The 25,915-nt window shown below is 29.6% G+C and overlaps 4 protein-coding genes across 4 annotated transcripts; 2 read left to right on the forward strand and 2 right to left on the reverse strand.

Moving 5' to 3' along the window:
• Nucleotides 1-1,424: 1,424 nt before the first annotated feature.
• On the forward strand, nt 1,425-3,621 carry LOC116768647 (uncharacterized). Its single transcript, XM_032659420.2, has 4 exons — nt 1,425-1,660; nt 1,728-1,927; nt 1,999-3,145; nt 3,358-3,621. Exons 1-4 carry the CDS (start codon nt 1,584-1,586, stop codon nt 3,530-3,532), a joined length of 1,599 nt encoding a protein of 532 aa, XP_032515311.2. The 5' UTR covers nt 1,425-1,583; the 3' UTR covers nt 3,533-3,621.
• A 481-nt stretch (nt 3,622-4,102) lies between these two features.
• Nucleotides 4,103-5,647, reverse strand: LOC116768485 (loricrin-like). Its single transcript, XM_032659219.2, has 4 exons — nt 5,513-5,647; nt 5,193-5,361; nt 5,068-5,112; nt 4,103-4,431 (listed from the first exon to the last, which is right to left on the reverse strand). Exons 1-4 carry the CDS (start codon nt 5,516-5,518, stop codon nt 4,145-4,147), a joined length of 507 nt encoding a protein of 168 aa, XP_032515110.1. The 5' UTR covers nt 5,519-5,647; the 3' UTR covers nt 4,103-4,144.
• A 12,250-nt stretch (nt 5,648-17,897) lies between these two features.
• LOC116768437 (large ribosomal subunit protein mL48) lies at nt 17,898-20,640 on the reverse strand. Its single transcript, XM_032659163.2, has 5 exons — nt 20,478-20,640; nt 20,298-20,408; nt 19,486-19,619; nt 19,189-19,291; nt 17,898-18,151 (listed from the first exon to the last, which is right to left on the reverse strand). Exons 1-5 carry the CDS (start codon nt 20,502-20,504, stop codon nt 17,948-17,950), a joined length of 579 nt encoding a protein of 192 aa, XP_032515054.1. The 5' UTR covers nt 20,505-20,640; the 3' UTR covers nt 17,898-17,947.
• A 613-nt stretch (nt 20,641-21,253) lies between these two features.
• Nucleotides 21,254-25,168, forward strand: LOC116768403 (mitochondrial import receptor subunit TOM70). Its single transcript, XM_032659113.2, has 2 exons — nt 21,254-22,894; nt 23,498-25,168. Exons 1-2 carry the CDS (start codon nt 21,405-21,407, stop codon nt 23,649-23,651), a joined length of 1,644 nt encoding a protein of 547 aa, XP_032515004.2. The 5' UTR covers nt 21,254-21,404; the 3' UTR covers nt 23,652-25,168.
• The last annotated feature ends 747 nt before the right edge of the window (nt 25,169-25,915 follow it).

Genomic DNA, 25,915 nt, shown 5'->3' on the forward strand with positions numbered 1-25,915 from the left:
AGGAAGAACCTTATGTGTATTTATCAAGTAGAATCTTGTAGAACGTAGTCTGAGAAAAATAGGTAATGCTTAATTCATTATTATACAACCCTTTTCCACTAATATCTGTTGATACTTTTATACAGGTATAGTATTGCAAACTTAATATCAATTAATAAGTCCAATCTAAGATACAAACTAAAAAACGTAATCGATCGATATGAAAACAAAATCAGCTAACAGAATAAAGTTGTTATCAAAGACATGCTATATAACATAGTTTATGAGTTTATTCCACTAAAAATATAATATATGTGAGTCTGGCCTGAAATAATAGACTTCGTATCAAAATAAAAAAAAAAACGATGGCATTAAATTACAGAACGTATTTTAATTTATCTTAATATTAAGTGAAAATATTGAAACCGAGACAAGCTTTGATTTTGAAAATGATTCGTTTTTAAAAAATTAACATTAGTTACATGAATTAATTATAAATTTATTACTTAATGACCATATCATAATATGGAAATGTATAGTAAAAAGAATTACAAGAAAACAATGGTGGGACAAAGGTGGCTTTATCGCTTAAAAGCCATGGTTTTCAGACATAAACAATGTTGTGGTTATACAAAAAAACAGACAAATACTGACAAGATGTTATAATAATATTTTAAATAAAAATAGAAATTTATATATAAAATTTAGAAAACAGATAAAAACAGACTGCCTGAAAAATAATAGATAAAATAATATCAACGAATGATGAAAGCTCAGATTAACTTTTTTGTTTCCAATTGTTTAATCATTAATGCAATTAACCATATTGGCTTTGAAAGTGTCAAACGGGTGAGGGGGGGAGGAATTGCTGGAATGAATAGGACCTACTCTTGATATTTGGTTTTGAAAAACTATTGGGGTATGAATGTTTCAAGGGTGTTTCTAAGAGGCCGGAACTAGATTTAGAACGTCGTTGTAGGGTCGGTTTCATTGGGTATAGAGCAACATGCTATCATCGGACGGCAGAACTTAAGAGCGATCTTTTGATAAATGATTTGTATAAGATATTACTTCTCAGATACGCTTTTAAATTCAGTTTTGTCCTAAAATCAGTAAAAAACTAACATCGCCGGTAGGAATTGAAGTTAAAAATATATATACTTCATTTATTTCAAATTATTGAGAACTTTTTGTTATTTGAGCATCCTAAATAAAAATATTTAAATAATCTTAATTTTCTATTTAAATTGCAAAAGAACAGCTAGTTAACTCCCGTGACCTCCATCAGTATCATTGAATCCGAATTATTCGTTTCTTTTAGATCAATCGATTGTTCTTAGGTGTAATCAGATAAAATTTTGTAGATAATGATTATCTTCAGTCTTGCTTTTTCCCACTTCCGTAGAGCTAGCAACATTGGTTTATGACAAGTAACTTGGTCTCTGTGGTACCAACTTGTTTGGATTATGTACTTGTAGATGAACAATACCGTTACTCAACACAATATTCTGACATTTTTTGCTTCGATTTCAAGTTTAAAATTATATTAACATTGGATTTTATTGTTAAACACAACAAAAACAGATTTAAAACAATGTTTTATTATGATGAATAATTTTCGTTTAGATGATGCTGTTAAAGATATAAAAAATATAGTTGAAAACAATCGATGTGTCAATTGGTGAGATTGGTATTCTATTTTGATCTTGTTTTGACAATATATTATTAATATTTTTTTACATGTTTAGTGATCAATTGAATGCGTTGAGCGTGAGATATCCCTGTGGTCACACGACGTGTAATAATTGCGTTGCAACTGCTGAGGATTGTTTACTTTGTCTTACGCCACCCGAAGTTTCCACTCACTACATAGATGAACCTTCAAGTCTACGTGTCAAACATGCATCTGAACTTTTGACGGCCTTTCAAGAATTGTTTGAAGTCGATGGTAGTACAGTAATTCATGATTGTGACACTTAATATTTGTTGATAGTATTTATGATTTTTTTATTTTTTTAGTTTACAAAAGACACAGACTCTCTGAAAAGCTTAAAATAGAAAAGCAATTATTCCCAGAATGTATTCAAGTTTCCAGTAAATACACAAATAAAAGAAAAAGTTTTGAAAATAAAGGATTGAGAAAACGAAACAAAAAGCTTGCAAGTTTTCCCGGAGAAAACATTTCATTCAGGAAATCATACACAATGGAAAATATCGAAAATAATGTTGAGCAGTGGTTAAATAAAAATGAAACATTTCAAAAGAATGTTAACAGTGTACCTCGTAAACCATTTACAAATTTAAATATTAATGTTCAAAAACATAAAGATAACAATAAATTGGTTAATCAAACTAGTAATAAGAGTTTAAGTAGGAAAAGAAGCCATTTAAACATATTGAAAGATACCTCAAATGTGTCCAAAGTTCCATATAAGAAATTTAAAACACAGTCAGAGCACAAAGAACGTGAACGTTATTTTGAAAATAATCTGATTGAGAACAATGAAAGTGGTATATTTATTGAAGACGCAATAATTATAGATGATAGTCAAAGTGCTGTATTAGATAAAGATCATCTTGCTTTAATGGCCGTACTGGAGGCTGATAAAAATGATCTGTCAACAGATTGCGGCATTGACATATCTATGACTGAAAGTATAAAGAAAAATTGCATCAATTCACAAAATAACAGCCAAGGCATGATAAATACTTATAAAGTTCCATTTGTTAAGAAAAGCGCTATACTTGAAATTTGCAAGCTATGTAGAGATGCCAATGAACGAGACAATTCTCAGATTCCAAAAAATGTTACAGTTACTATTGATAATGATCGTTTTATAACAACCATAAAGGTGGTAGATTGTTCGGACAGTGTCAAATATTCAACAAAATTTGCCGCTGTTCAAACTGATGATGAAATAACCAAAGTTGATATGAAAAATATTGAATTGCACCCTTCCAATGAGTCACCGAACACTAGTTTTTGTGAGGTGAAGCTAACACCACAGGAAACAAAGCATGATATAGATCCAATGCAAGATAAGGACCTTGGTAATAAGAGCAAATGTTTAATTATAGAGGAATCTGATTCGGACAGTGATTTCTCCAATATAGAAGGCTGTTCCTTTGAAGTGATCGCAGAATGTCATAATACGGAAAAAAAAATGTAAGGCTAATTATATATATAAATTATGGAATAAACAATGTTTTTTACCAACAATTATTTAATTATTGTTGGTGGCAACCCTGTAATCCCAATAGTACCCTGGTTTTGTATGTGTCTTTATTCATCATCAGGTGCCATTATGACTATTGTATCAATTATGGAAACTTAAATAAGAATGTTGTTTTATTTGAAATATTTTAATTTCTTTGCAGACACTATGATGTTTTGGGTGAATTGAAACTAAATGATTATGAGAACAGAGGACGGCATGCTTTAAGAGAACACTCACCACACAGCACGGACTCATCAGACAAAGAAAATTACGATCCAAATAAAATGAAAAGACCCGACGCTAAAAAGAAGTGTTGTTATAAAAATAAACGCTAGATATATTATTGGTTTAAAGAATATGTATGGTATTGACAGTTTTTAAATGTTTTAATTTAATATTTTATTAAAAAAAATTTATATAAAAATCTGAGCTTTATTTAATTTTTCTTTCGCAAATGAAATGACTTAGCGCACTCAAATTAAGAACTTGATTATTTAATTAGCTGTGATGTTTAAATTGTATAGAGGTATGGATAAACATAACTCTCAATAGTATAAAAAATATAATAAAAATTATTATTACTATTACACAATATACAGAAATACTTCAGAAGCTCACTTCTGACTCTACTGAGTTTCTTTCACAGACATCAGGATATTATTTAACTTAACAACATCCCTTCTTAGATCAATACTATAAAAATTTCAATACGTTTTATTTTAAAGATTTCGTCGAATGTAAACTGATTTTACAGATTCTACTAATCAGGTTTTTTTTTTAAATTTACCTGTAGTGCAATTATAGAATAGGACTGGTATTATAGACTTAAAAGTTGAAGTCTCAAAAGTGGCTGAATTCTTTTAGCCACTGCTGTTTAAGATATGGGTGGTAAATGAAAGTAAATATTGGAGGTACGTGTGTATTGTCATAAATTTGCTACTTCGAGATCACCACCAGCCGGAAGATCCGCCGCCGCCGGACCAGCCTCCACCACCTCCGCCGGACTTCCAGCCGCTACCACCGCCGGACCAGCCGCCTCCTCCACCTCCGCCTGACTTCCATCCGCTGCCACCGCCGCTGGACCATCCACCGCCGCCTGACTTCCATCCGCTGCCACCACCTCCGGACCATCCACCGCCGCTTCCTCCTCCGATCTTCCAACCACCGCCTCCGCCGCTAGACCAGCCACCGCCGCCTCCTCCTCCTGATTTCCAACCGCCTCCGTAACCACCGCCTAAAAGTAATGGACTTCAAGATTATCATTCCTTTTCCTGCTCCATACGGCATACTGATGTGTGAATAGTGAAATTAATGATCGCTTTAACAGGTCAATGTCCACACTATAAACTTTTTGCGATACTATAAAGCTTATGACTCAAGATTTATAAGGTACCTAACGTTTATTTTTCTCACTAGGGACCATTAAAGCTAGATGTCTACATTTTTAATATCCGTATGCATGTAGAGAGAATTTTGCTCACAAAAAAAAAGTGACTGGGCGTCCATTTCGTATTTTAGATAATGATTTAGTGGGTTTTTTTAAATATCTTCTTTCAGATTCATGTTCATTCGTACTTCACATTATTATCATTTCGAAATTCGTATATCTGTTCGGTCATTAAGTGAACGGATGACCCTCTTATGCAGTGTTTTGACCTCTTCTGGGTTAAAGCAGCCAAGAAAAATGTTTTTATTAAACATATTATTATAAAGCATCAATCTCATATAGTTGTACTATTTTAATTTACTTTTTACATTCCCGTTTTGCTATTTTTAATGTTTGTTCGTTAATTCTGACATTATTTTTGGGTATATCGGGTATTTTGACTTGATTGTTTTATTTGTATATTGATTGTTAAATAAATCTTACCGCCTCCGCCTCCGCCGCTGGAGATAATCTTGATGATCTTCACTTCTGTTAAAAAGATTTTTTTATTAACAATAGATACTTGTAACAATAAAAAAATGTTATATAATTGTCGGGAAGACACTTACGACCACCGGAGCCGCCGCCATGGCCGCCTCCATAGCCGCCGCCGCCTCCATATCCGCCGCCGCCTCCTGACCAGCCACCGCCGCCACCACCTCCTGACCAGCCACCACCTCCACCGCCGATGTAACCGGCGTGTACCACCGCTGCGAGGGCGAGAAGACAAACGAAGACCTAGAACATAAAATATATTGAAATAACACTTCCTATTTAAACCGCTGACATATTTATTTCTTATGTATACAAATTATATATGAATAATATAAATTCATAAATCGTAAACATAATGAATGTCTATTGTATTTGAATTATGAGAGTATATTACCTTCATGTCGAAGCTATGCGTTAACTGTCTGATGTGAGGCTGTTAGTGTGTTATATAGGAGTCTGACGCCCCACTCGCTGCTGTTGGGCCGTGAGACGAGCTAGAGAACGGAAGCTCTTCCTCGGCTTGGATGTGATGCAACCCATTGTGCCTGCATCTTAAATGAACTTAGATTATACCTGGTCTAATTGTGGAATTATGGAAATACGATCAAAACTTAAAGCGATGATTGAATGATCAGTAATTAGTTATTACTTAACTCGAGCGTGGGATCTATTGTCATGTCAGACGTACTTTATTTGCGAAAGATATGAAAATTTTTAAGTTTTGAGACATTAAATTCTTTTGATTTCATTGTTTATGGAAGTCTTGTGTGTGTTTATCGTACTTTTGCTGCAAGTACTGAATAAATATATAATGTTTAGATACAGATGTACCAATTCTTTATTTATAGGTACAGAATTCGTGTACCTACATTAATTTGTTTTAGATACAGCAGCAATTTACTTAGATTTAAATTTTTATATAGATTTTAATTTAGATTTAACAATATATATTTTACGATTAAATTGAGAAAAGTATTTTTCATATTAATTTGTCCTTAAATTTCCGACTTTGGTAGGCAAGTACTTTTCTTATATAATTATCTACTTTTAAATTAACAATCAAGATAAATATTAAAATTACGATTATGCCATTATAGTTCCTAACTCTCATTGAACACATATAAGATGATAAAAGCCTTTAGAGAGCTTTGCGTAATACGTAAATAAAATGTCTCGAACATTTAGTTTACCTAACGCACTTCTACAAGGAAAACATTAGTATGTATTACCATTCTCCTCTCAGCGTTCACTATAACATATGGAAGAAGTTATTTGAGATACCTTCATTTCAATTAGAACCATAAGTTTATAGTTTAGGACTTATAAAGAGTACTAAGAGTGGAAAAAAAAAATCAAAAATTTTTTATTAAGCCGTTACAGCAATTTAGTTTTAAATACACTCAAGGAAAACTTCACGTAACACGTAATTTTTCCTATTCATATGATATTTATTTAATATTAATTAATGCAATATAATATTATTCTTAAAAAGGCATGTAATTTTTTTTACATACTTTTAAGATGAATCTGGCCTTCACTTGTCTTTATTGTATGATGTATCATATATTTAGACAAAAAGCTTGTACGTTATTTATGCTGGGAACTAGTTACATACTAAGTGCATAATTGTTTAACGTTAAAGCCTAATGAATCTTTAATAATACTGGCTGTAATAGATTTTTTTTTAATGTCAAATGTTACGCTCTATTTTGTTACCTACATGATATAAAAAGCAATCCTTCTGACTGTATAAAATACTTTATAAATTACATTTTTTTGTCTCTTCACTCAACTTTTCAGATTTATCGTTTATGAGAATCTGATTATATTTGCAGATATCGTTTGGTTTCGTCATTAATGAAGTTGGTAGTATTTTGACCATGTAAACTACTCTTCAATACAAATAAAACAAAATTGTAAATAATTTAATGTCTGTACATAAGATTTTTTTTTAGAAATAAGTTGGGATCATCAGAAAATAGAAACATATGCAAAACATCAAAGATATTTTATTTTATCTGTCGATGTTGGCCTGAATTTTCCTCACGTAAATGATTGAAAATACAATCCATTCATATTTTTAAAATTTAATATCTGTTTTCTGTGGGAAAGAAAAATGATTACATTGTGAAAAATACTGTGCTGTATAAAAATATAATTCCCTGAGAATGTAAGGATAAAAACAAGATTTAATAGAAATAGCAACACAAGATAAATAATTTCTCCTTCCTTTGGCATATAAAATGGTGAAAAATAAAACCTTTGTTCAGTTATATTTTTGTTAGAAGCGTTTTTTAAGACCATTGTTTTATACCCAAGTTAGGGACGAAACTTTTATTTTTATCATAAAAATTTATGACAAAAATTCAAATGTAACCTTATTAGTTAGCATACCTGTAAAATCGTATATATAAGTAGTATTGGAAAGGAATCACAATTAACTGACTATTAATATATCTATTAGTTATTTGAGTGTAATCTCAAAGTAAATTATACATTAAGAGTGACTATTATACCCTGCCTATTCGTCGTATACAAACCAATAATGCCTTTTATTAATTACTCACATGTAAGTTATTTTATCGCTTTTGCATTTTTAAGCCAACAATATATTTATGAAAAATATAATGTTGACTAAATTTAAAAAAAAAATATTGGAAAACTGACTAGTTTTTTCTCTCTTCGGAGGAAGAACACTGAAATTTTCCTCTTTTTCGTTAGTAATTTATAAAAACTGAGGGACTAACACCGTTAATGAAATAAAAATGCCTATATGGACATGTGAAGTCAACTCAGATTTCAGTTCTGTAAGATTTTATGTTCATAATTTTAGTTTTACAATCAGTGTTGTTGGTGAAGTCATCTGCAACTAAGTCGCTAAATTATAAATAAGTTATGTAAATATAATAAATTACATATATAACTTTATGCGGTAATTAAAATTATCCTTCCCGTCTTCGAAGTTTGAAAGTACTAAAGTTTGTTTGATCATAGGTTTTTTGTATAATTATTTTAATTGCGAAGGCGCAAAATCACTAAATAACATTAGTTAAATTAAAAAATCTTAACAGCAAAGCAACCGTACGAAAAAGTGATGCTTTTTGTTTTATCTTTTATAGATTTTTTTTGTTTTTAATCAGTTTATGTATAGTCTAGAAATATTTTTCACTTCGAAATCAACTTTACATATCGGTTTACTTTTAAAAGATTCTTTTTCGTAGTTAATGCAGGTTCACAGTTAATATTTGCAATCTATTTATACCTACTTATAAATAAAATTGAGGTTTCTCTTCGTTCATAATTTAAAATTAAGATCTTTTCACTAAAGGCGTCTGAAAATACATAATACATATATGCAATACGTACATAAAAGGATTTTTTTTGTGTCTGTCTATCTGTTTGGTAGTTTTTACTAATATATAAATCAGCTAAACCGATTTTGACGGGAAATCAATCGCAGTTAGGGAATGCCTTAAATAGTAGCTTGGAGCTGCTACTCATTACACGACACAAAAAAAAGTTAGTTCTCAATTCGTTTAATTGTTTATCACACATTAATAACTATTCCTAAAATATGTTTTTATGTAACGGGCATTGTTTTAGGACAGTCCTATTGTCGCAGAGTCAAGATTGGGTAAGTATTTATCGTATAATCGAAAGAAAACTTCTAATTATCTAAAACCTCCAGCAACAGCTCGTACCTATTATTATATTTTCTTGGGTGTAGTTATGAGGCAGCCTTTGAGGTTAGAAATTCCAGGTAATTTATAACATAAATACAATTTTTTTGTCCAGTAAATTACTGCTCGTCATGGTGTCATGGAAACGCATTTTGATTTTAAACTGTTATTTTAATTCATTGCCTTTCATCTAATGACGTGTCAAATTAATTAATTTAAAAATTTGTAAGCATTATTTGAATTTTTTTTATTGAAATAGTATAAGCCTTTTTCAGTAGGTACTTTCTGAGATTACAATAGACATATAGACGAATCCAAAAAAAAAAACATTTTGACTTTAACTCCCCAGTTTAATATAATAATAGATTATTGTTATATACATATATATATATATATAATATATGGATATTTCTTTATGTAGGAAGAAACACTTTTTGTTGCCTAACCACAGCTAAAATTATTTTGCTAAATTAAATGTCTGGGTTTGTAAATTAATAAAAAAATGTAAGCTTTAAATTATGTAATATTAAAAAATTATATCTATACATATAATGGATATTTGCGAGCATGGCTGAATACTCTGTGCTACGGGTATGTATATGCATGCATGCATTTTGTCAACTTTAAATGAAGTTTACATAGTATTTAATTTGTTTTGACATATGCTAAAATATCTACTTTAATAAACAGATTGACCAATTTGACGCTATTCTTTTCTAAATCGTATAATTAAGTATTACATCCCAGTTTGAACATTGAGTACGAATGCGTAACACCGCGAATCGCGTGACCTAGGAATTACAAAATGTTGACAACCAACATCAATCAACATATCAAACAATAGACGCAAATTAAGCTAGTTTTCAATTATCCTTTCATATAATATATGTACGTTTTTGGTTTTAATTTTGTTCATATTAACCATGAATCCTATTTTTCAATAATTACTTAAATATTTAGGGGGCATATTAAAAAAAAAACCTGACTATTTCGTGGTCTACGTTGATCAGCCCCACAGGTCACAGGATAGCGCACACGCAACGTTATTAGTTCTTTTTTTTTTGTTATTCATTTCTAAAATAATAGAACAACATTATTACACAGAAAAACTTTAAAAAAATACCCCTAAGTTTTTTTAATAGCAATAGCATTGTTAAAAAATAAAAAGTAATCAATATCCCATACGGAGCTAACATACCAAAAGAGACATAATGGTATCAACGGAGGCAGTAATTTTTTTTAAACTGCCCATTCTGCCTGTTTTTTACGTTACATAATAAAAAGAATAACTAATTGAACTATTTATAATTTTCAGTGACGAAAAATATATGAATAGTTAGTAGAACAACTATTTTTGCTTATAAAATATTACAAATAAAACAAGCGCTTATTGTATTACTACGACGTGAGCAATATTCAAAACTTTACCTCCGATGCATCAGAACAATCTTCAAAATAAAAAACCTTCGAAAAATAGAATACAAATTTACATTTGGAATGGTTGTTTAAAGGTCACAAAAGCGAGTAAACACTAATTACAACCCACTGATCACAAACAACCAGCTTCATCAAGGCTGTGTTTGGTTTTCGGGTTTCGCAACCCAATGGCATAAACTGTAATGTATCAACAAAAAATACCTAAATAAAAATAAATATATCTTCAAATCAAAATACACTTGATGACCTAGAATATATTGTTGGTGGTACGGATGAGTTACCGTTCGGTACGAAAACAATTTATACCTAAAAGAAAATAGACAGTATTTATGCAGGGTTGTACAAGATGGCTTTGAAGATTGACACAAAATAAAGTTTCTCAACGATACTAATATGAAATGTATTATTTATTATCAGCTTATATTTTAGCGATGTAATTTAAAATGCCGTAAAGTTCCTATTTATCGTTCACATATTGAAACATTATTAATTATTAAGTTCTAATAATAGAAATGCCTACATGTCGGCAAACATTTTTTTATTTTAGAAAAGCTTTTATAGTTATTAATTTAATTAAGTAAGTTATTAAATACAACTTTTAATTGTTATAAACTAGTCAGACATCATTTTCAAAATATTTCAAATAAATTTTTCATAAGCGAAGTCAACTAGTGAATGTTTAATTTCATAATAAAAATTATTAAAACTGACAACTGTTACACATTCAGTAAATTGTATGGGTGGAGGGTTTCATTATTTTGCTATGCAACTTTATCATGATAGCCGATAGCACAGACAAAAAAAAGAAAGTATGTAGTAAATGAAAAGAAACAGTATATAAAAATAAGTGTATAACATAATAAGTAGAAAAAAAGTTTACACATACAATTTTATTGTCATTGACATTTTAATTAACTACCTGTGTAATGAAAAAAAAGCATTTATGATTCTTTTCTACACTATTCTATTAAACGTACATATATTTATTAATTTCAGTTTGGGGTTGGACGAAACTTATAAATTTACATAGATAAATATTTTTTATAAAAACTTTTAATCCAGCCTATTTCAATTGATTAAATTCTAGGTAACCCTTACAGTATCAGGAATGTCATTTATGACATTAAAAATTTCAAAAACTAGTACATGTAGGAAGATAATTTAAAATAGGAAGTAAACATTCATAAGAGTGACCGTGAGTAAAGAGTCTACTTAAAATGTAACAATTGAGCTTAAGCCTTGGTTAAATGTGGTTAGTATTAAGGCTTAACATGTTTACTGAACCTGGTATTGGAACCCAAAGTCATTCTGACACCGGCCAGCGCTGTAAAGAAACAATGAGGTGATTTACGTTGCTAAAATTATTGTTACCAAAGATGCCTCATTGTTATTGACTTATAACATTTCTTAATAGAGAATATTAAGACATTATAACAATTTAATAAGTAAGTAATGACTTTCGATGTACATAATATGAATGGACAACGAATGTATAGGTACAGAAATTTTATTTTATTTTTTTCAAAATAGTTTCATTGTAAAATTTGGAACGACCGCAGAATTATCGCATAACAATGCGAAATATGAGTGGTAAAACCGCGATGTAAGTCTGTCTAGATTTTGATAATTCTCGTCGAAATTACGTAAGCGATGTAAAAGGGGTTACATCATCGATGCATGATAGGAACGAATTCGGATGTAGATCAAGATGCTTCGAGAGTCGAATCGTTCTTAAATCTTAAGTGTCCGCGCAACATAACTCAGTGAATGGAATGGATGGTCAAAAAATATTATTGTATAATGAAATTCATTATTTAATTTGGATTTAGACACAGGAGAGTCTTTGTATAGCTACTTACGTAAATCCGATATCTGTTGAATTTTTAAATATTTTTTTTTATGATTATTTCTTGGCCAACTTTTAGCATACGCACATTCATCCTTCCATTTTTTTTAGTTTTATAAGTAAGTGGAATAATTATACAAAGTATACATATAAATATATGTATATATTTTTTAAATTTTTGTATTATTATTTTTTTGTAGTTTTACCAAATAAAGAAAACTAATAGGTAATTCGAATTTAAATTAGAGTTTTATAAATCTTTTTGGAGATGATTATGATTGAGACATACAAAGAGATGTATATCATTGAGGCTTTAAAATTAATAAATCAAATTACCACAAAAATTTACACGTTCGTATCAGAAGAAATACCAAGGCTAGGTAGTAATTGTAATATTTTATTGCCGTAACAAAAGGTTTGTTAGATTTAATGTTCTATAATTTTTTGGTTGGTTATTTTTATGAGAGGAAAAAAATATATTTATTTCGGTCTTTTCGTGACAATTAGATTACCTTTACGTATTACCTATTTATTGGTTAGTTATTTACACGATCAAGCATATGTGAAGATGTTCAAAACATGTCGTTTATCATTTTTGAATAAATAATCGACAGTTAATTATGCTCGAATTTATATAAATTCTAACAAACATGAGATACCCACAACAGGCTTTGTTTTGAATATAAGGTAGTGTTTAATTTTTATAATTATATTATACTAAAAATATTTTGTCTTTAAAAAAATATTAGTTCGAATAATGCTTTGTAATCAATTGGGAAAATTGCTGAAAAGTGGAGATTTTATAAAGTGTAAAAACACCGAAAATTTAAAAATAAATACTAAGACGGGGAAACTTTTTTATACTTAAACACTTATACAATTTAAACTTTGTCGTTAGAAATAGGTATTCAATGTATATCGAATCTGAATATCGGAATATTATAATCCTAAAAACATATAGCATTTAATATTAATTTAAATATTTATAATTTTTGTTAGTCTTAAAAATAATGTATGTATTTATAAAATATTTCAAAGATAGTCTAATATGGATTGTAATGTGATCAGCGTGTGCAGATATGAATTAAGTACATCAGAATAAAACTATATTAAATAATCAGAGAGTCGGCAGGGGGACCTGTGTAAAAAAATATTTTTGTTTATATCTGGCCTGCTAAAATATAATACTCGCTAAGTTTAACATCATGTGAATATAATCAATTTTTTTTATTTGCGAGAAATGACATTTGGTAAGAGTACCAATTTAATGCCGTTTTACCTACTGTCTTAACAACACTATATCGTAACAAACAAAACTCATATTTCTAAACAACAAACAACGCAAGAGTAAAAGTAATAAATTTGTTATACCAACAACAACATATGTTTTAGAATTTAGAGCGTACGAAATTTACCACATTAGTAGATATAAGTACCTTTAATTTCAAAATCAAACACCATTGAATGTGTCGAGTGCAATATTTTTTTGTTTAATCTATAGACATTTAATTAAGATCGATAAAATTAAATTAAAATAAACTTAAAAAAATATATATTCAGTTCGTTTCAATGTGATGTCCTCGATTTTAAGTTTGATATAATTAAAATTCTAAGTCGCGGAGTAAATAAGTATCTAGTAATAAAATAGAATTTAGAAGCGCGACAATGATGTTACGCGCCCTGAATATCTACTACTGCACATTAATGAGCCTGCTGGCTGCGACGTTCCGCGGGACGCGGGTCATGGATAGATTTAAGATATATTATAAATACAACATTCATTTATTGCAGAATATAGTATTTAAGCACTCGTTATTACGCTAATGTGTTTGTACTATGCACTGCTAGTGTATTAACGCTGAAAGGTCTCCCAGAGTATTTATTATTATGTAAACAACATTATCATAGCATGTTTGTGTACATTTTTTGTATCGCTAAAGGATTTCGTATTAATATATTACAAATAGAATGTTTAATAATTATGGAAGCTTATTTAATATGTTGGGAAATAAAAGTAAAATAGAATATCTTCAAAATAGGTTTACGATATAATAGAAGCAGTTAAGTCATGACCATGGCAACATTGCACAATAAAAAACATGATGGCCGATGGTCAATGGTCAATCATGTATATCTGGATGTTGTTAATTGCAAATGATTTTTTTATATAATTAAATAAATAGTTATATTTCAAACATTATGTATATATTTTGTTAATAAAAACTACCTAACATTTAAGATTTCATATAGGATATAAAATGAATCACTTTTTTAAATTTGGCCAACAGGAAAGTTTTTGTCAAATATGTAATGCATTTGTTTATTCTTAAATTGTAAACGGTCGCGGATTATATATGGAAAGAAACATGAGAAAAACTATCACCTTATTTGTTTACGTCGAAGTCATAGAACTCAAAACAAGAATTTTCAGAATTTCTACTCTTGTCCGCGTGTTCGTCAGGTCTAGCTACGAATCTCAGAAATGGCACAAATGATTTAAGTGCACTTAATAATATACGTAATTTTCACCTAAAGTAGGTAAAGATTGTATTTCTAAAGGTTCATAAATGATAAAATTATCATCATATATGTCACAAACATTGTTACGATTTTGTTTCACTTATATTCGAAACAGGTCATTTGCAATGCGTCATGTAAAAATTAATACCTAGAACAAATCTTTAAAGTTTATTGCTGGATTCTATAAAAAAAACTGGTTATAAAGATTTTATGATTGTAACATTTTACAGACTCAAAAAATATTATTTATTTATTATAATTTAAAAAATTAAAAGCATATTTAAATTGAAATATGATTTACATTTTGATATATGAATTGATTAATTTATTTCAATTTGCTTCAAACTCGTTGCACGAATTCTAGACGCCTTTAAGAAACTATATATCTCATGTTATGTATATTTGAAACTGAATGTAATCTGACATAACTTGTCATTCGTTCTTGATATACAATATTTTGTTCATACGAAAACAAATAAAGTTGTTCTTGACATCCTCTTTATTTTGTATAATAAAAACATATTGTTAGTCTCCAAGTAATAGCAGATTTTACTTTTTAATCTCATTCATTTTTTTTTATTGTGTTTGCATTCATTTTTATTTATTGTGTTTAGCACAAGTTATTGTCGTCACACTACATACGAAATATTTGCCATTTTTCCTTCAATAACCTACATTATTAATACTGAAATATGGAATGATTTATCAATGGAAAACTTTTAACCTCCCTTAAGTTGTGACACGTAGCAAACTACGTTTCAATTAATTAAAATTCTATAAAAAGTCTAAAAAATTAAGGCAGAGTCCCGTAAAATTTAAATTTAGTAGAATATGAATAATAATCAACAATCCCTACCTACTCTATGAGTGGTATCCCCTGTGTAGTGAATTTTAAAAAAATGCATTTAATAACCATAGCTTTTATTGTAAAACATGTCTTTCAAGTTTTAAGTAACATTATTCAGTATTCTGGCAACAGATAAAAAAATATCCTTCTCATAAGTTAATAAAATATCTTCGTTTTTATACACATATTTATACATAAATAATTTATTACAATCTATCTGCAAGATAGGTATGTTTAGTTAACACTTAGCTTCATATCAACCGATTAGAGCTTAGACCCTTTTGCAATAAGTAATAAATCGCAATTTATTAGAGCTATAAATACCGCATTGAAGAAATATATTTCAACAAACTTATAGCAGATCTAATCGTCAAAAACGAATGAACTACTTTGTAATTTTCTGTTTTTGATAAACTTTTAAAAGACTTTTTTAGCCAGTTCATTAATAATTCGGGTTTGTCTGTTGTATGATTCTTATTGAGTTATTTGTTTAATAAAAGAAAACAATATTAATTGAATAGGTGTTTAAATGACAACAATGAATTGTTAATCATATTAATATATTGATATTGGCATTTTTTATGATAATAGATAGCTGTACCTACCCAAAAACGTTGACATTGGCAATATCTTCCACAAATTCTGTGTGGATTAAGCCATGGCTTCAGTTTAAAAATAAATTTACACATTCTTTTGTCCAAGGATTTCATTTCCCTTGCTCTCTGAAAAAATCTAATGGATATAACATATCAAAATTACACACTAACATTTTTTCTCTTTATATCTAGGTTACTATATTTTAAGTATAATTTGGTTTATTTGATGTGCTATTTCATTCGTTATTTTTGTAAATTTTTGTTTTTTTTTTTTTGTAATTACTTAGTTATATTCTCATATTAATTATAACTTCCTTATACTACATTTGAATGTGATCAAGATACGAATTAAGGTGTTTATGACTAAATGTAACCTATACTTTTTCAAATAATCATTTAACAAAGCGATTCAGTAATCAGTACCACTTATATTGCATGCAACCTTTCGATATTGCAAAACCGACATACAGCAATTGTAAATCAATCATCAAAATTCTAATCGTATTTTACTTCAATGTTATTGATCGTCGTACTAACAATAAATTCATTTAAGTCATCCCTTGAAGCAGGAATGTTTGCAGTTCAGTTTGGAACTATTTATAAAACTATTAATATTATACATATATGATATAATAACAACTCATCCTGGAGTGATTAATGAGTATCTTGAAAAACAGTTGCCGATGACTCATTTAATATCAAGTTTAGAATCAAAATTACGTTGCAATTTAATCTCCAGTATAAATTTCGAAATGTGTGAATTACGTAATTCAGAACGGCTGTAAAACTTTAAATCATAAGCTTGAGTGGAACTGAATTCTTATCACTTAACTTAGATCTAAAATTGCATAATCTTTATTATCTCTTATGTATAAGCACGTCTTAAATGATGTTTGTATTGACAGTTATCGTCGTTACCATAAAAGTCAAATCATATTATGATGTGATTTTGGTCCATTTGAAAGTATATCGTCCAGATCTATGTTGCAAGAAGGTGGTAATCTTGTTGAGGGGAAAGGATTGTCGACCTACTTGTTGCAGTGGATATCGTATTAGGTTGCGATAATTCAATTCGCTTTTATTTCGTATATCCAGTAATATTACACAAATTTTAATAATAGAGAGCATTATTCGTGAGGCTGCGTAAGAAGAGGCCTGTTATTAACCTTTGAACTATTTATACCATCACATTTCACGTGTGTGGGGAGTTTGTTATATATACAACTTTTGTATTTATTACACATAACTCGTTTTCCAAGTTATATTCACTTAGAGCTTTAATACTGAAAGTGACATCTGTAGTTCCGTTCGTAAATTTATGAAGAGTGGTGGTAGAGCCTATCTCAATTTCAACTGTTTGTCTTGTTTGCTCAGCGAAGGTAGCGCCGCAGATGCGGAAAAATGTTGAAATAAGCTTAGAAATTTATTTATAATATATGAAAAAAATACTGCGTAGAATGTTAGTTCTCATTTAAAAATAAAACCTTAAATATGCTAATGTATAGGTACACCACATACAGGCTAGCTGAAGATGCAACTTAAGTTTGGCTATAAATCATTGTCAAACAAAAATGCATGTACCTACCAATTAATATTTGTTTACAAAAAGTGCAAAGTGATTAGGTTTCACTAAAAATATTACATTGTGTAACTCCATATAAGCCGAATCTACTTCCGTATGTCGACATTTTTCATACAAACCCTTAAGTTGTCTTTCATAATGGCAATCTGATACTTTTTGGAATTTTGATTATTTATTGTTCACCACGAACACTTAAAAATTTCCCCGACCTGAGACAGCTCCTTCCTCTACACTCACAATATAATTTATCAACAAATAATACAAAGGAGAATAAAATCTAACTTTTATTTACATCTACAAACTTAATTTTATGGCAACACACTATTTCTTCTTTTTCCGTTCCGCGCGACTGCCGCCCATTTCCTCCAGCTGTTGTTTGAGTTCTATCAAATCGTTGTCAGGTACGTATCTGATTTCATCGTGAGCTTGTGTGTGTTCGTGAACGTTGAGGGTGCAACCTTCGGGAAGAAGAGCGCGCGAAACTCGAAGAAGTGTTCCCAGCGCCCAGGCCGGGACGTCCGACACCTAAATCACTTATGCCGGTTAGTGAATAATATAAATTTTTAACCATTCGAATTGAAAAACAAAGTGTGTAGAACATAATATCATTGCTTTAATACAATGACAAATATTTGAGAAATAGGAAATGAAAGTAATATTGTGAGAAGGAATTCAAATTTGAAACAACTTTTAACGAGATTAATATTCATATCTGGGTATACACAAAAATTAAGTAATATATGTAAATTTTAACATTGTAATGGCGCGACCACAGGCTTCGTCTATTAACGATATTTAAGTCCACAGGTATTCAGCTACAGTAGTTCATTCATCAACTATAGCATTAAGAAAACTCATATATTCTTATTATATAAGAAAACTCGTATATTCTGCTTTTTGGCAGGTTTATTTTGTATTATATATATATATCCTATAATAATAAAAACATGAAAAATTATGATCCTTACAAATACCATTACGACACTTTTGAGAGTGCATAATAAATTCTCATAATAAAAATATATATATTCAAAATCATTGACATAAAAAAATAATTAAAATGCAAATAACATACAAAATATGAACAGATTAGTCAATTGTATTGATTGGTAAATGGATTCAAATAATTGAAAATTTGTAATAGATCTTGAACTCTGACTTATGACTTAATATTGCAATAACTGATAAATGATTATATTTATATATGTTAATTAGTAACTACTAGAAATTTCATAACATATCTGTTTAAAATACCATGGAGTCATTAATTTAAGTAGTAAAAACGTAAGTATTTAAGACAACTTCGAATTCGAAACCAACAGGTTTTGGCATAAAATTTAGTATTGCCAGTATACTATATTATATGAGAGCAATAAGAGAAATGTTACATTAAATTAAGCAGACTTAGACTTTGAAAACTAGAACTAAATTAATATAAGCCACAAATAAACATTAAAAATATTAAACAGTCAACAATTATAAAAAATATATATTTTTTTATTATCAAAATAACAATAGTATGTTTTTTTTAATTTAATTATTATAAAGGAACAAAAAATTACCTGTACATTCCTTTCATAAACATTAAGATGATATTCAGATTCCATAGCTGTGCTATTGGGCTTAAATCTTTGTATCTTCAATTGTTGAGCAGGTGTTGCCCAACTAAAAAAAACATTATAATTAATTTAAAAAGCCCATGCAACAGTAGAATAGACATATTTTTATGACAAAATTGTTAAAAAATATCTACTCAGCTCGCAGATATTTAAAAAAATCTGATGATATTGTGTTATATTTACTTATTATATGTCATTTTGAATTTAAAGATCTAAATGTTAATTAAATAATCAACAAACCCATCTTCAACTTCGATTCCCATTACTTCAGCATATCTGTGTATTTCTTTTTGACATGATTCAAGTAGAGTGAAGTCATAACTTTTAAGTTGCAAGTTTATTAAATTATAGACAGGTTCATCGGGTTGCATACTCTACAAATAAAATATAAAAATTATAAACCAAATAATATATTTCATCACTCATCATGTCAAATTAAAAAAATATATATATAACTCAATATTCAACATTATAGATCAGATGTTAATTAAATATGTAAAAATTCCTATAGATATATTTGTACACCAACCAGTGTTTTAAAAAGGTAAGGATTTATTATACATTTAATTTTAGTATGGCTATGTTTTTTTTTCAGTTTTGATTTGTCTATAGCTGTTAGCACTATTGGCTTTAATAGTGTCACAAGGAGGGTCTATAATGCCATAATATATTGTGATTGAAATTTATATGATAGAATGAAGAATTTCTACACTGTCTGTCTTGTTATTAATATAGCTTTAATATATTTTGATACTGTTAGAAGTTACAGCATTAGAGACTGAAATACTGGCACGATTTAGTCTAGAACAAGTCAATTAGCTAGTCGTTTTATTTTTAACTTTAATAGACTATTTTTTTTATAATCAGAACTTATCACACAACTCTATGATAACTATAATGCCTGTAATATTATAAAATAATATTTGCAAAAGCATTCAAATATTTAAAAATCTTTTATATGTATTGTGGTATCAAACAATCCTAAAAACATTTTTAGTTATTTGAAGAACACAAATTTATTATATTAATTTACATTAATAACTCTTACTTACAATGAGGTAATCAGGCTCGTATAAGTCGCTTTTGTGTCGCTTCTGAGCACATTGAAATGATACATTCTGTTTTGCAAATGTTTTTGGATTGATATAACGATTTAGTTTCACCTAGAAACAAAACATTTTATATAAAATCAATCATTCAAACCCAAAGGCTTTATTACTTAAAATACTTACTATATTTAATAGTTTCGAACTAAACATGCTGAAGTTATGAATGAGAATTTGTTAGATATGATGAATAAAGACTAATCCTTAAATTATTTAATTAGTTTAAATTTAATTATCCTATTAATAAAAAAAATCAGATTTTCCTACTTTCACGACATTTGACATGTGACAAATGAAAATATAAATGTCAGGCCGATAGAATATACAATATACATAGATATTAATACTTTCTATTTCAGCGACATCATTAAGTCACATGACTACATTGTTTTATTTAGTTTCTTAAATATGTGTATGACAAACCCAATTTTATAATTCATTAACAATCGACGAAAATTATAATTAATATCTCTGATATAAATTCTCACCAATTCTTTACGTCTAAATATCCGTTTTATATATTAATATTGTTCTCGACATCTATATTTTCATTGACATATATTTCATTGTTTTGACAATAATTAAAAATAGTTAATGGAGAAAAGTGAAAAGAAACTAATTACTGAAGTGATTAGAAGCACCAAGGAGTTACTTCTGTAAAAACAAAAAATGGTTCCAGTCATTATATATATAAAACCATTTCTTAGTTATTAATAATACCTTATTTTCTACAATGCTATTAATGAGACGATATTTTTTTTTTTTTATAACTAAACCACAAAGAAAATTTTATACAGTGCTGTTGTATTTACGATTCATATATATAAATAACTTGTTTTGTTTAAAATCATTTGCTTTTTATTGTGTTAAGATATTTGTTTTTTATCTGTGATATATGTCATAATTCTTATACAGTCAGACCAAGCGTCAAATGAAAAGGTTACAGGATTGCTAGGACTTGGTAAATCATAAAATTTAAAGTTCCCTATATCGTTTAATTTATTCGAAAAGAAATAAATGGTGAATCGTTAATATCTTCTTTAGTTATCAAGGATGGCGTCAACGGGTAGTACACCATTTCCTAAGTGGCAACTTGCCATTCTATTGGGTGCTCCTTTAGCTATTGGGTTAGGTTACCTTTATCTAAGGAATAGATTAGAAGATCCTGACAAGAAAAAAGAAGCCGAGTTAAAGGCAAAAGCAACAATTTCATTGGATAACGAAGATAATGCGAAGGCATCCGAAAGCGCTATTGACCGCGCTATGAAGTTAAAGGGTGCCGGAAACCGAGCTTTCCACGCATGTGAATATGATAAGGCGATTGCTCTGTACAACGAAGCTATTGAGACATGTCCACCAGATCGTCCCGTTGATCTCGCTACCTTTTATCAAAACCGCTCGGCTTGCTACGAGAAACGTGAGATGTGGGAGCAAGTAAAAGAAGATTGCACATTTGCTCTCAAACTTAACGAAAAATATGTGAAAGCCTTCCTTCGGCGGTCTAGAGCCGCAGAAAAGAGTGGGGATTTAGTCCTTGCTCTGGAAGACGTTACTTCTGCCTGTATCCTCGAAAGATTCCAAGTGCAGAGCTCACTGGTTAATGCTGATAGAATTCTTAAAGCTCTCGGAAGACAGCATGCACGAGAAGCATTAGCCAAGAGACGTCCTGTTATGCCATCAAAACACTTTATTAAAACATACTTCTCTGCATTTTCTGAAGATCCCATTGTTAAAGTAGAATTAGAGGAAAATGCAACCCATGGTTTTGCTAAAGCTAAACATGCTCTAGATTCATTAGACTATGAATCTGTGGTTGATGCTTGCACTGAAGAGTTAGACTCCAATGGAAAGTATAAGTTTGAAGCTTTACTTTTACGAGCTACATTCTATTTGCTGTTGGGTAGACATGACGAAGCTCTGACCGACCTGGCTGCAGTAATTGATAGTGATGCTCCAGTGAAAGTAAGAGTCAATGCTCTCATCAAGCGTGCTTCACTTTTCACTCAACTGGAAAACACCGATCGTTGTTTAGAAGACTTTGCTACTGCAGCTAAGTTGGATCCTAACAATTCCGATATATACCACCACCGTGGTCAAGTTTATCTTCTTTTGGAACGAATGGATGAAGCTACCGCCGAGTTTGCAAAAGCAGTTGAACTGAATCCTGATTTTTCGATTGCTTACATACAGAAATGCTATGCTGACTACAGACATGCACAATTGCATAAAAATGTCACCGCCCTGACCCAAGTACGAGCTGACTTTGAGCGTGCTCTTGAGAGATTCCCACGTTGTGCTGAGGTATACATTCTATATGCTCAAGTCCTCTCCGATCAACAAGAATGGGGCCATGCGGAGGCTCTGTTCGAGTCTGCATTGGCAGTGGATCCCAGCAATGCAACATTATATGTACATAAGGGATTGGTCCAGTTACAGAAGAGCACAGATTTTGATAAAGCTGTTAAATTAATTAATAAAGCTATCGAAATTGACGATAAATGTGACTTTGCATACGAAACTCTCGGAACTATTGAAGTTCAAAGGTAAGATTTATTTTTGTATAGATAAAATCTTGGTTATATACCGATATTACAAAAAAAAATCTTTCATTGATGATTACATCACAGATGAGTCACTTGTTGCCAGTCAGTCATAAATAGTAATATTTTATTCTATACATGTACACATGTAATATTCTCTGTTTAATAAAAATGTCTCAATAAAATCTATAGATAAGGTTCTGTAATTTAAATAAAGTAATTTTTCTCAGTTCTTCTGATTTATCTACTGGAGATAGAGGTTATCACTGCATATTATTTGTGTTATCTAACTAATATAATCATGTGCTATCAGAAAGTGATTTTTACATTGCTATATGGTTTTGTATTTTATACTTTGTGTATTATATCCATGCATTATTTATTACTTACTCTAACAAGGTCATTATAAATGTCTATTCAAAGGAGAAAATGTTATCCCGATTTTTATGATATATTACGATTGACAGATTTGTCTTATACATTAAGTAAACTGAAATGTTGTGAAGAAATAAGATTTAGATTCATTCTTAAGGAATGCTTTACATTAACATTATTTTAATACAATAATATCAATTGTTACAATAATTTGCTATATATTTTTTCTAGGGGCAACTTAAGAAGGTCACTGGAACTATTTGAGAAGGCCATCGCATTAGCTAAGACGGAACAGGAGATGACACATTTGTTTTCACTGAAAGATGCTGCGGCTGCACAATTAAAAGTTTCAGAGCGCTGGGGACTCGATTGGACAGTTAGTTAAATATACAGATACAATAACAACACAACGAGACAAAATCCAGTATGGTGATACGTCCGACCAGAATTGATATGTATGGTTTGATAAATTTGTTGTAAGCAGATTTTATTTATGCAGTAATAGTGCAACTGATGTTATTTATATCTGAATTTACATTTCTTTGTTCAACATAATTGAGTTTACATGTTGAAATACATAACGTATGATTATTTCATACAAGTTGATGCAAGTAAATCTGTTGGTATCTATCACTATTTCATATTGGAACAATAAATCTCGTTGTGAACAACACACTGAGCTAAACCGCCGCCAACAGGACGCTGTAGTCTGTACCCTCCTAGTAGTCACTATTGAAATATTCTCACATAGAATTCTTAGTTTGAGCATAAATTATTACCATCACACATACTTTGTTAGTTACTGATATTAACAATACATATGTATGTAACATTTTAAATTTAAAGGATAAAATTCTTGTTGTTTTTGTAAAGTTTATTTCGTTATATTTTTATGATTGGTAAATATGTTTTTTTTTTTAATCACACTGACTGTTTCATAATATTTGTTAAAAAAAATAATTTCAAGTGTCAATTTTGTTTTACTCGTAATAAATTGTAAGCATTAAAACCGGTAGAGGTTTATATGGTATTGTGAAAATTTTAATGATAATTTAAAGTTGACTTCACTTCATATTGAAGTACATAGTGGCGAAAAAATTGAAAATATGTAAAGAAAAATTATTGAACAATAGGTACTTTTAAAAGATATCTTTGTATCTCACTGCCAATCAGCGGTGTTACGTTCATTTTAAAGTTTGTCTGATATTTATCTAGAATATGTTATACAGATGTTATCCTCATAGGTAAATTAGTATTGAAATAAAAATAAAATACATAAATAAAAATATGTCGTGCATTTTATTATATATAGAGAACAATGAGGAATAGTTTTTTTTTATTGTGGTCTTGATTGAAATTACAGTGATTTTAAATGTTTGGACTTTCTGAAGAATGTGATGTGGTAAATATATTTCATGCATGTTAAATCTTAAGGAGGGTAGAGGTTTGTTACTCGCAAGATGTATAGAGATTTTCAATTGTTCAAATTAATGTATGTAAGGATTGAATGTCCATTTAGTATTTCCATTGTATATAATTGTTAGCCCGTTTGAAGTGTTTCTCTGTTTGATAATTTTGTTACTGGGTCCAAGGGTGACGTCAGAGATCTCGAAATTACAGTGGTCTTGTAAACTTGTAATGTTTGGATGTGTTGCGCGGCGGATCACACGCTTCGGGTTACACCCTGTGTCATTGGAATGTCCTAGTCTGTTGACATATTGCCATTATTTTCAATGTTTAGTAAAAAAAAATTAATAAATATGGGTGAACCCTAATTTATAAATTAGAATGTAAATTTAGAATTATAGATCGCAGAAATAATTCTACAAAATTGTTACCTCACCGATAGTGAATAGTTATCAATTTATTAAACATTCAAATACATTGAAAAAAATATATTAATATGTATTTTTATTTACTTTGTCATTTATATTAAGTAACATTACAAGAGAGAGATAGCAAAATATATTTTTATGGCTTTGTTTATTTTGAACCAATTTCAATAGGGACATTAACAAAAGTAATACCTTAAAATAGTTTTAAAATTATGAAAATCTCAAAGGCAATGAAATTGACAAGTCTCGTTTTTTTGTATCTTTATTTTTTCATAAGAAATTCTTACGGTCTCTTGTGTTATAATGGTACTCTAAGCAATAGAGAAATCGGAGAAGATCCATTGACCACGAAATGGTTGTTTGGTCCCAGGAAAAGGGAAACGTCAAGATTAAAATGCTCCTTAACAGTTTTGTGCAAAGGAGGTATGTGATTTAATGCTATATAAATAATCTTAACCAGTAGGAAAAAATAAAATATTTCAAAAAATCATATCTATAGAAGGTTACTTTTCAACAATTAAAGTATGTAAGGTACGGTCGAGATCTTTTAACTAATAACTTACACTAACAATTACTAAATATATAAATGAAATTTAAATGCTTACAATTTGAATTCGACCTCCTTGCTTTAAAATGCTGCTTATTAGCAACTCATCCGAAAGAATTTTTACTTCGTTACTTTTCCCATCTAGGGGATATTATATCCCACTCCGGAACTACTTCGACTTCAATAGTCTTTTCAAAATCTCTTAGAGATTAGTTAAAAATGGAAGTTTGCTTGTTCGCTATTCAATTATAATTGAAATATTATTGT

Source organism: Danaus plexippus, chromosome 4, assembly GCF_018135715.1.
Source record: "Danaus plexippus chromosome 4, MEX_DaPlex, whole genome shotgun sequence".
Classification (NCBI taxonomy): Eukaryota; Metazoa; Arthropoda; class Insecta; order Lepidoptera; family Nymphalidae; genus Danaus; species Danaus plexippus.

Bases quoted from the DNA above. Each gene is read 5' to 3' on its own strand.
- LOC116768647 (XM_032659420.2), top strand. From the start codon at position 1,584: ATGATGAATAATTTTCGTTTAGATGATGCTGTTAAAGATATAAAAAAT. The intron at 1,661-1,727 runs GTGAGATTGGTA...TTACATGTTTAG, and splicing joins AACAATCGATGTGTCAATTG to TGATCAATTGAATGCGTTGA. The intron at 3,146-3,357 runs GTAAGGCTAATT...ATTTCTTTGCAG, and splicing joins CATAATACGGAAAAAAAAAT to ACACTATGATGTTTTGGGTG.
- LOC116768437 (XM_032659163.2), bottom strand. From the start codon at position 20,504: ATGTTTAGTTCGAAACTATTAAATATA. The intron at 20,409-20,477 runs GTAAGTATTTTA...TTTTGTTTCTAG, and splicing joins GTTCGAAACTATTAAATATA to GTGAAACTAAATCGTTATAT. The intron at 19,292-19,485 runs GTTTGTTGATTA...TGTTTTTTTTAG, and splicing joins GGAATCGAAGTTGAAGATGG to TTGGGCAACACCTGCTCAAC.
- LOC116768485 (XM_032659219.2), bottom strand. The intron at 5,113-5,192 runs GTAAGTGTCTTC...TCTTTTTAACAG, and splicing joins TGGCGGCGGCTCCGGTGGTC to AAGTGAAGATCATCAAGATT. The intron at 4,432-5,067 runs GTAAGATTTATT...CATTACTTTTAG, and splicing joins CAGCGGCGGAGGCGGAGGCG to GCGGTGGTTACGGAGGCGGT.
- LOC116768403 (XM_032659113.2), top strand. From the start codon at position 21,405: ATGGCGTCAACGGGTAGTACACCATTTCCTAAGTGGCAACTTGCCATT. The intron at 22,895-23,497 runs GTAAGATTTATT...TATTTTTTCTAG, and splicing joins GGAACTATTGAAGTTCAAAG to GGGCAACTTAAGAAGGTCAC.